This window comes from Vespula pensylvanica, chromosome 7, assembly GCF_014466175.1.
Source record: "Vespula pensylvanica isolate Volc-1 chromosome 7, ASM1446617v1, whole genome shotgun sequence".
In the NCBI taxonomy this organism is placed as follows: domain Eukaryota; kingdom Metazoa; phylum Arthropoda; class Insecta; order Hymenoptera; family Vespidae; genus Vespula; species Vespula pensylvanica.
This window is the reverse complement of record NC_057691.1, coordinates 2,080,945-2,091,164: the sequence shown is the minus strand read 5'-3', so window position 1 is coordinate 2,091,164 and position 10,220 is coordinate 2,080,945. Positions and strand designations below refer to the sequence as shown.

General features: G+C 37.3%; 1 protein-coding gene across 4 annotated transcripts in view; it reads right to left on the bottom strand.

The window, feature by feature from the left end:
- LOC122630746 overlaps window positions 1–10,220 on the bottom strand; it is a 252,288-nt gene that overhangs the window by 4,717 nt on the left and 237,351 nt on the right. For all 4 annotated transcript variants that reach the window (XM_043815592.1, XM_043815591.1, XM_043815594.1 and 1 more), the window contains 2 exons: window positions 2,840–2,985; window positions 851–1,123 (listed from right to left, as the gene is read on the bottom strand). In XM_043815592.1, the coding sequence (XP_043671527.1) occupies window positions 851–1,123; window positions 2,840–2,985 (419 nt within the window). The remainder of the gene's footprint in view (window positions 1–850; window positions 1,124–2,839; window positions 2,986–10,220) is intronic.

Below are 10,220 nucleotides of genomic sequence, written 5' to 3'. Positions count from 1 at the left end.
ATAGATAGATAGATAGATAGATAGATAGATAGATAGAGAAAGAGGGTGGTTATGCTTGAGGGTGAAACGGGTCGGGACAAGGGGTGTGAGCTGGAGCGAGTAATCCGATAAGATGTTCCTGGCGGACGTGTTCCACAGTCATAGTCGAACTCTTCCTTCTCACTCGAGCTTCTGTGGTGTCTGATCTATCCAACCAACGTCGAAGTAAGTACGAGCAAAAGTGTACAAAGAAAAAGGAGAAAGAGAAAAGAGATTCGAGGAAGGGAGGTAGATGGAAAGGGAGCTTTCTCCATCGATTCTACCGACTCTCAACGTCATACGTCCTGCGTCGTAATATCACCCTTCTTCCTCTTCCTCCTCTCTCTCTCTCCCTTATCCTCTTTCTCTGATACCCCTTTCAATACTCGGCTTGTTAACGTTTACGACGCTCTCAGACAAACCTTCAAACCTACTTCGACCTTCGGCAAGTATCTATAAAGGTATTTACCTTTGTTTTACGTTAACCGACGAGATGTATTAGTCGGATAGAAACAAATCGGTTTTAACTTGTATCTCCTTTGTCTTATGTCTAGGATTTTCATATTCTTATCTCTCTTTGATTAGTATTTTACGACCGAGGAGTCACGTAAGAGAACCTTTTGTATAAACGTTCGAGAATTCCTTGTAAATGATGATCAAGAAGAATAGAGAGAGAGAGAGAGATGGGGGGAGGGAGGGGGACAAGAGATTGTTGATGGTTTGTTCCACTCGACGATATATTTAATTAAGAAAATATCTTAGAGTTAATTGCTCGTGTAAACCGTGCTAACGAAGATTAATGCGAAGGATAGAGAATAGTAAAGGATCTTACCGGATAGAGCTTCGTCGCTGCAGGAGGTCGCAAACTCCATTCGATCGGGCGTCCTGCATCCTATGTCCAACCAACGAACTCTCTCGTGATGGCATCGCCTTGGGAACGGTGTCGACGTCACTCTAACGTCCTGTACTTCGACGACGTTAGCTATGCTTAGTTCACCGTCCACTCCTAGAGTATCCTCGACGTTGTCGGCGCTGTGCCAGTGCATCACGGAAACGATTTCGTAACGACCAAGATACGGACATTGTCTTGTCATTGGATCCGATGCTGATAAGTTCATGAAAAAAAACAAGACAAAAAGGAAAAACTAATGACACGGAATGATGGATATTTCATCGTTCGAACCTTTTTTTCTTCTTCTTCTATTCGGAAATATATCAAGAATTTAATTTAGAAAAAGAATGAAGAGAGTGAGAGAGGTTTTATATGTAAAGACGATCTTGTATCGATTGGAAAAAAAAAAAAAAAAAGAAAAATAAAATAGGAACGAAAAGAGTTTTTTCGTTTTTGATATTTCGTTCGAGGTTCAAATTTCACCAACGAAAAGTAACGGCTCCAAAGCTCCCGACTATATTTCCTTCGTGCATTTCCACTTTTAACCGAACTACATAGAATGGAATTTATTCGTTTGGGCATGCTATCTCGCGCGTATTTGTACGTCGAAAGTTAGAATAGTATAGAGAGAAAGAGAGAGAGAGAAAGAGAGAGAGAGAGAGAGAGAATCATGAGTAAAACCGCGATAAATTCGAAACGACCAGAGTCTTCGTCACGCTTATAGAATCGAATAATGGCTATAACGATTTGAGATTCGTGAAAGAGAGAAAGATGTTACGTGTGCTCGTAAAGACGTGTACCTACTGTGCGAATTGATTGTTAAATTTTCGTACTAGTTTGTAACTTTCTACCACGTACGTATTGTACATATGTTACTAGCTACGTTGAAATAAGTTCGAATGTAAAACCATGACCGTATTGTTTACAGAGTCGTATAAACGGTATCCCTCGTAAATTATACGATCGGTATGTACTTTGTTACTTTCGTTAAATTCGATGATACCGACGGACTATGTAGATAACGAATTATCTTTATCCCTTTCCCTCTCTCTTTTTATCTTGTAGACGTCTTGGCATCGTCGACCGATCGATACCCCATGTATGTACGCCCAAATAAGTTCGGACAAGGTGTATAGTTTGCGAGCACGTCCCAGTTCGAGTTTTCCCTTGGATTAAGCGCATCCCTCTGACGGTCCTCTTTACCCTCTTCTTCCCTCCGTACGTATCCTCAAAGAGATTATACCTTCTTGTTTCTTCTCTATGTCTATCCTTATCGCTCTTTGTCCTTTTTTTTTCGGTCGACAACGAACTTAGAAGAAAGGAATAAAAAAGAGAGAAAGAGAGAGAGAGAGAGAGAGAGAGAGAAAGAAAAAGAAGGAGAAGTCGATTTTTTTTTCTTTTTATCTTTCAGCAAAGACTTTCACAAGTTCGAGATTACTCGAAGTCGGGGGGAGTGATCAGTCGAGCGAGAAACACGCTTGCTCGATAACGGATAATAACGGAAATCGAGAAAGCTACGAAGTCAAACTCGAAGTGAGAAGAACGCTCGGCAACTTTCTCTTTCTCTTTCTCTTTCTCTTTCTCTTTCTCTCTCTCTCTCTCTTTCTTTCGGACGAAGCATTCAATTTACAGCTCCGTAAGCAGCTGCTTCGAAGCAGTCACTTCGAATTCGATTTTAGCTTTGCCAGGACAGTTTGAAAGATCGATGATTTGAGATAACATATGTATGTAGGACGTCGAATGAATGATAATAAAGAATAGAGTTTCTCTCCGTCTCTCTCTCTCTCTCTCTCTCTCTCTCTTTCTTTTTATCACGAATTCGTTTAGAATAATCAACTCTGGTGGTCGTTTCTCTTATTCAACTCCACGTACTAGAATAATAATAATACAAGAGAAAATTTATTTTCAGAAGGATCCTTGCTGACTTACTAATGAACGTCGTGAACGGTGTCGAATGAGAGTTGAATGTACTCGAGTTGCATACGTCGTCCGGCTGCTGGCTCCATTTTGATAGTTGCATCTCTATCACGTGTTCGTCCCTTTTATGAAACATGATGCAAACGTAACCATTTTTGCTGAAACATAAACGAAAATAGGCGAACGTTATAAAAACCGACTTTCGTTCATTGAATTTGCTTTTCTATTTTGACGATATTCTGTAGGAATAATCTCGAACGATCTATCTTCGAACAGTTACATTTAATTTAAAAGATAAAACAGAGGAGAAAAGAAAGAGAAGAGGAGAAGAGGAGAAGAAACGAAGAAGAAGAAGAAGAAGAAGAAGAGAAAGGGAGAAGGATAGAGAGAAAGAGAGAGAGAGAGAGAGAGAGAGATGAAGAAAAAGAAAAAAGAAAAAATGATAGAAAGAGAGAGAAAGAGTGGGGCAAAGATGGAAAGGAATTAAACCGGAAGGGTATGGCCTTTGGGTTGGAAGGGCGGAAGGATGTTAAATCTCCGCTTCTCCTCCGGGCTAGAAGGGAATTAAAGATTTCGTTTCGTTTAAAATTCTTCTCCTCTTCTTTCGTATAAACTCTCGTCGTGATGCCACTCGTCGTCGTATACCAACGACGACGACGACGACGACGACGACGACGACGACGACTTCGCCAATAGCCGAGAAACTTTTAAACGATCTTGTTAAATAATTTTGAAATTCTATTTAAAATACTTCTATTCGCGCTTGCGAGTATTAAAATATTATTAGTTAGATTACTTGAATTTTTTATTAACATTCATCTGTTTGTATATAGATAACCAACCATACAACGAAAAGAGAATGAGAGAAAGAGAGAGAGAAAGAGAGAGATAAATATCTAATGTTTCACGAGATAAGCAGAATAATCGACTACGTGAGCCATTACAAGGATGATTCGAAAAAAAGATAAAAAAGAAAGGAAACGAAAAAAAACGATAGGATTGGTGGTAAGCTTTCTTTCTTCTCGAAAGTGCGAAAAATAAAAGAAAGAAAAACGAGAGAAAGAAAAACGAGAGAAAGAGAGAGAGAGAGAGAGAGGGAAGGAAAACGAGACAGAAAAAGGAGCAAAAAAAAAGGAAGAAAAAGAAAACAAAAAACACGAAGTACGAGGATCTTAAATCTCTCGTAGCGAAGGTTGGAAAGGATTAAGATTTTATTTTATCGGGACGTTTCTTAACGGCCGAACGTTAACTTTAACGCAATTCTTTTACGAGTCGTCTTCTTTACGACGAATCTGAAATCTCGAGTAGAATCGACGGTATATCATCACGCGAGAAGAGCGAGAGCGAGAGCGAGAACGAGAACGAGAACGAGAACGAGCGTTCGCTCGCGTTCGCGCGAATGAGAGAATCTAAATAGTAATGTTATAAGGGTGTGGTGTATGATAGACGTAGGACGGTACTTATACATATGTGTTGCACCGATAAAAAGGAACGGCTGAGTTTACATTGTAGCCATGGGAAATTTCGTAGGTCGTAAGTCGTTTCACGAGGCGGAAGGAACGATAAGTACGTATATTTGTCTTACGAGTTGTTCGACCTATGAAAAAGGGATATAAAATTTGTATTACTTTCCGTTGACTGTACCAACGGGATGACATCATTATTATTCCTTTCGTAGTATGGTTTTTTACGTAAAAAAAAAAGCAAGAAGAAAAAAGAAAAAAAAAGAAATGAATCAAAGTAGAGAGAGAGAGAGAGAGAGAGAGAGAGAGAGAGAGAGAGAGAGAGAGAAGAAGGATTGCTTTTATACATAAACGACTTTGGGAGTTTCTACTTTTGGACGTCGATGAATCTCTTCGAATTTACGGCCAGTCGATTTGAATGTAAACAAAAGTCGAAAAATCACCAAGTGAAAGAGAGAGAGAGAGAGAAACTCGGTACTTTCTACAAAAGTACTTACAAAAGTTGGTCTCTTTCTTTCTTTCTTTCTCTCTCTCTTTTTCCCATAGTGGATCTCCTCGAGGATAAAACGAAAAGAAATAAAATGAAACGAGCGAGCATTGTAAAAAGGAAGACCACTCGGATATACGCGGTTTGTTATAATTTACTTCCCCTGTTAACCACTATCCATCCACTATCCAGTCCCGTGAAACGCGAATCGTTTAGCGTTCGTACGTTGAAGGTAGAACGAGTAAAAATATATTTCGATATAGATACATTTTGTATATGTACATATATATATATACACACACACACACAGTAGGTGCTTTTCACGATAGAGAGCTCGTTTCTCTCGTTTCGACGCTCGTTCGTTCCTGTTCGCGTTCATTCGTTGCTAAATTTTACGAGCACCTTCGTCTCGATTACGCTCCTTTTTGTTTCTCCACTATTGGACATAGTTTATCGTGTACATAGGATCGATAACGCACGATACTTTAATCGTGTTAGAAATTAACGTCTTTCCTTTCGGAATACGAATTTTTCTTTATTTCCAATTAAAAGAAACAAATAAATAAAAAAAAAAAAAAGATACAAGATAAAAAAGAAAAAAAAGAAAAAAGAAACAAAAGCTGAGGTACATAGCGCTGCGCTCAAAACTATTACATTATATAATTAAAAGCGATAAGGACGTACACGACACGCGTTGGCGATGATTGATTGATCGATGTCAGGGTTGTTGCGCAAATCCTTGGGATATAATATTACGTGGTATACTTTCGAAATGAGATCGTAACGATAGTCGATACGGTCGATTCGAACGGACGAAACGATACGGAAGAGATAAAAAAAAAAAAAAAAAAAAAGAAAAAAGTTCGTAATATTAATGGCAATGTATTGGAATATAGGACTTTCATGTACGTGAGTTTAAGCGATACGATGCTAGATATGGCATGTAAAGATAAAGATATAACGTGAGTTCGAAAATGGACGATCGTAGGTGGTAGATGGTGGTAGCCAAAGTAAACACACATTACCAGAAGCATATATAATAAAGACCTTTCGAAAATTTCCGAACGAAGCTTGATTATTTAGTTACCTAGTTGATTTTTTGCATCCACGAACCACAAACAAATTCCTTTTCTCTCGTTTGGCTATTTATTAATTAACGCTTGCGTTTTATCGAACCGTAAGAAATTCTCTCGTATTTTCAATTATCCCCATCGAACGATGCGCACGAATCATTATGCTCGTTACGGCACAAACAAAGCACGCTTCGTTACATATTTTATCGAGCGATATTCTCCATTAAATTAGAGTCACTCGATATTTAATAATCGTGAATTATTTGTCCGCCTCGGCGCACTTTAATGACACGAAATACAATTAGTAAATTAGTATGATTTATTAAGTAGGATTTAATAATTATCATCGTTGATGCGTACCGAGGAAAACGAACAAACGTGACACGCGAATGCAGAATTTTTTTTTTTCCTCTTTCTTTTTCTCTCTTCTCTCTCTCTCTCTCTCTCTTTTTTTCTTTTTTTGCGAAATTTTATCAGGTATCCCGAAAAAATACTGAATATACGAAGCTGTCTATTCTGATAATCGATTAAAATCGGAAAAATGACGTCACGTTGACATCAATTCTACGATGAAAAACCTTGTTTGATGATGATCGATCTTTCCCTCTCTCTCTCTCTTTCTTTCTCTCTCTCTCTTTCTCTCTTTCCACCCGTATCTCTCTTCTTTATTATTCAAATGTGATTATGAAAAACGATACGAGTCGATTAATGAAAAGCCATGCATGAATATGCAACGAATGAGGGAATCGCTGGAAAACGTACAATCGTATCACATACGTGATATACAGAAAACTTGCTCCTCTTACTTTCAGAAATATGAAAATGACCGTATCGATCCGTAAATATTACAGGAAGCTTTTATTATCGTACGATAAAGGAAAAGATGATAATAATAATAATAATAATAATAATAATAATAATAATAATAATAATAATAATAATAATAATAATAACAACAGTAATAATAATAATAATAATAATAATAATAAGGATGATTTTTAAGACTGATTTTATAATGTATTTCTTTTATACTCGTCGAGACTGAATTAGTCAGGATAAAAAGTTGATAAAAAATTGTTAGCACGACCCCGAGGGATCGGATCTACGCTTATGCATATAAAAGTCCGTGGGACCATATAAATCTCGACGACACGAGCTTTTGCGCTATCTTTAACGTCGTTATAAAGATCGTAAGGTTTCATCAAAAAAAAAAAAAAGAAAATGAAAAAAAGAGAGAGAGAAAGAAAAGAGCACAAAGTAGATAGGAACGAAAGAACAACAAGATTTAAAATTAAACGAACGAATGCTTTTTACTAATTATCCTATCGAAAATTTTTTAATAATATATCGAAACAATCGGCTTTCATCCAATTAAAGTACCTATCGTTTGTATGTTCGCTTCTCTATTTTATTATTGACGTTATCAAAATGGTAAAATGTCAAACGATATTAAAACGTATAATGAACGATTTAACGTAGAATAGTTATAGGGAACGATGCGAAAACATCACGCTAATATTACGATATACATGCGCATATATACAAATATGTGTGTGTGTGTGTGTGTGTGTCTATGGGATATGTTTCGTATTTGCACGTTTAACGAATCTCGCAAAACATTTTAAAGTTATATACGTATCTATGTATACATGTACGTACAATGTACATAGATTTTGTGTACATACAATGTTTATCGCTTTTTTTCTTCTTTCTTTTTTTTTTTTTTCTTTTTTCTTTTTTCCTTTTTTTATTTTTTGTTGTTTGGAAAATTCGTCGAGCGTTTTTCAATAGATGCCAATACTAATATTTGTTGAAGCTGCATTTCCAAAATGATCTATGCACGTACATATGCTGGTATTATTTATTTTATGATACGGAAAAGACACGTATAAGTTAAAGTTATTGAAATAAAATATTTCATTAATTAAAATAAATTCCTACGAATAAACGAATATATCATTCCTGCTTTTGGCATAACTTTCGAATGATCCGTTTCATGAAAAATTCTTGTATGAACGAAATAGAAAAAAAGAAAAATAAGATCAAACGGAAATTATATTGCCCGTCAATCGTTTTCTTTGGTAACTTTATTAACATTGTTAAATCTAACAGTTAACGACATATTTCGCTTTTTACTCAAAAATTTCACTACTTTTCAGACAATATGATTTTCCTTTCGATAAAAATAACTTCACCGTAAATAATTTCACGAGATTTTTAACAAAACTCGGCGACTTAAATTTAAATCATTCGATTTATTCAAACGTAAACGTACGTATATATTTATACAAATATATATATATATATATATATATATATATATATATATATATACATATACACGATAAAAGATGAAAACATTTCAAGAATTTCATTGAACGATCAGCGCGTAAACACGTTTCTCGATTTGATGAAGCAGAGAAATAGATATATTGTACGTACGAGCAAATACCAATGTAAAAAAAGAAGGGGGATGTGGTGGAAAAAAAAAAAAAGAAAAAGAAAAAGAAAAAAAAAAAAAAGGAAAAGAAGAAGAAAAAAAGAAAGAAAAGAAGGAACGGACGAGTGGCAATCATGATACGCGAGACGATGGTTTAATTAATTAAATTGCACAACAGCAATTTACATCCGGTTTCCTGAGTGCATTTAGGAGTAGCTCAGGCGATAGCAGCGATATCCCGAGGGAGCAATAGCGGTTTCTTACGGGTATGAGCACGACTCGTTCGGCACACTCGCTCGACCTCATCCGCGTCTTTCCGCATCGCATAATTCTCCTCGAGTCCGATGCAATCGGACACAGCTGGAACTTCTTCCCTCACCTCCGCATCGTTGTTTCTCCACCTTCCATCTCCTCTTGGTTTTTTTTTTTTTTTCACCTTTCAACTCAACCCCTCTATTTCCTACCCCTCTACTCTAGCCCCTCCACCTCTCCAAACTCCATTCTCTCCTTGCCCTCCTTACTTTTTCTTCCCTTCTCGCTTTTTCTTCTTCTCTGTTCTTTCTGATACACCTGCCTGTTTCTCATTAATCGCGAGATTTTCTTTCGGGGATTGGAAAAAAAGAAGCAAACGCAAAGAAGAAAGAAAGGGAGAAAGAAAGAATGGAAGGAAGGATGAAAGAAAGGAAGGAAGGAAGAAAAAGAAAGTAGAAAACAAGAGAATTCTCTTAACATTAGATTCGATTTTATCCGTAAAAAGATTCGAAGTCGAAGTAGTAAAAGTCTTAGCGTGGTTGGACGCGTTCGCAGCAAAACGATGCTTCTTGCGACTTCGTCTAGATTTTTACGAGCCGAGAAAAAGAAGAAGAAGGAGGAGAAGTAGGAGGATAAAAAAAAGAGGAAGAAGAAGAAGAAGAAGAAGAAGAAGAAGAAGAAGTAGTAGTAGTAGAAAAAGAAATAAAAACAAAGAAATAAAAAAAGAAGAAGAAAAAGAAGAAAAAGAAGAAAAAGAAAAAGTCGTCGTATGAGTCGGCTTCTAATGCACATCCGGTCGTTAGACCGAAAGACAGTCTTATACGATGCACTCTTAGGGACGTTCAACCGTTGTCGCGTCTTGGTTACCTATCCCGTAAGTTCTCTTCTCTCGAAATAATTCTTAAGATCGTGGCGAAGTGGCTCGTCGTTCGTGTCGAAGAGAATGGTGAAATATTAGAAAAGGGGTTAAGAAATGTTAAAGAAAATAAAAAAAAAAAAAGAAAGAAAAAAGGAAAGAAGCGAAAGAGATACAAAGCTCGAAGAAGTAATTCTTAGACGATACAACTGCTGCTTCTACTTTTGCTCATCTTTCTTTTCCAGGATGATTCTACGACATCGATATATCGAGTTTTCTCTCTCTCTCTCTCTCTCTCTCTCTCTCTCTCTCTCTTACTTTTTCTATCTTTTTCTCTCGTTAGGTATCCATTTCTCGCATCGAGCTCTTCGTTAACTGTCATCCAAAAGGCTCCTCTCTCAACCCCTCTCTTTGCACTAGTGCCGCGGGCGTATATATACTCGACGATATCGCGTTTCCCTACGAGTAATTTGAGCTTACGCTATCCAGCGTACTCGAATCATTTAAAATACTCGTGTGCACGAGAGAACAAGGATACAAGGGAGGTTGGAAGAAGGGAGAGAGAGAGAGAGAGAGAGAGAGGGAAGTAGGTAGAGAGATAGGGTTGGAAAGGGTGAGAGGGAGGGACGGAATGGGTGCTACTAGGATGGGTGGCTCTCGCGTCAAACGAAAGTCGCGTTATTGCGCTTTCGAAGCGCAACCGGAATTCTCCACTTTTTTTGGTTAACGCGAACCGACGATAAAACGCGATCCTCGTCCAACGAATCTTTCTGCCTTCAGCTTTTAAACGCTGATCAGGATCACTGTGGCTCGACGTGCCTC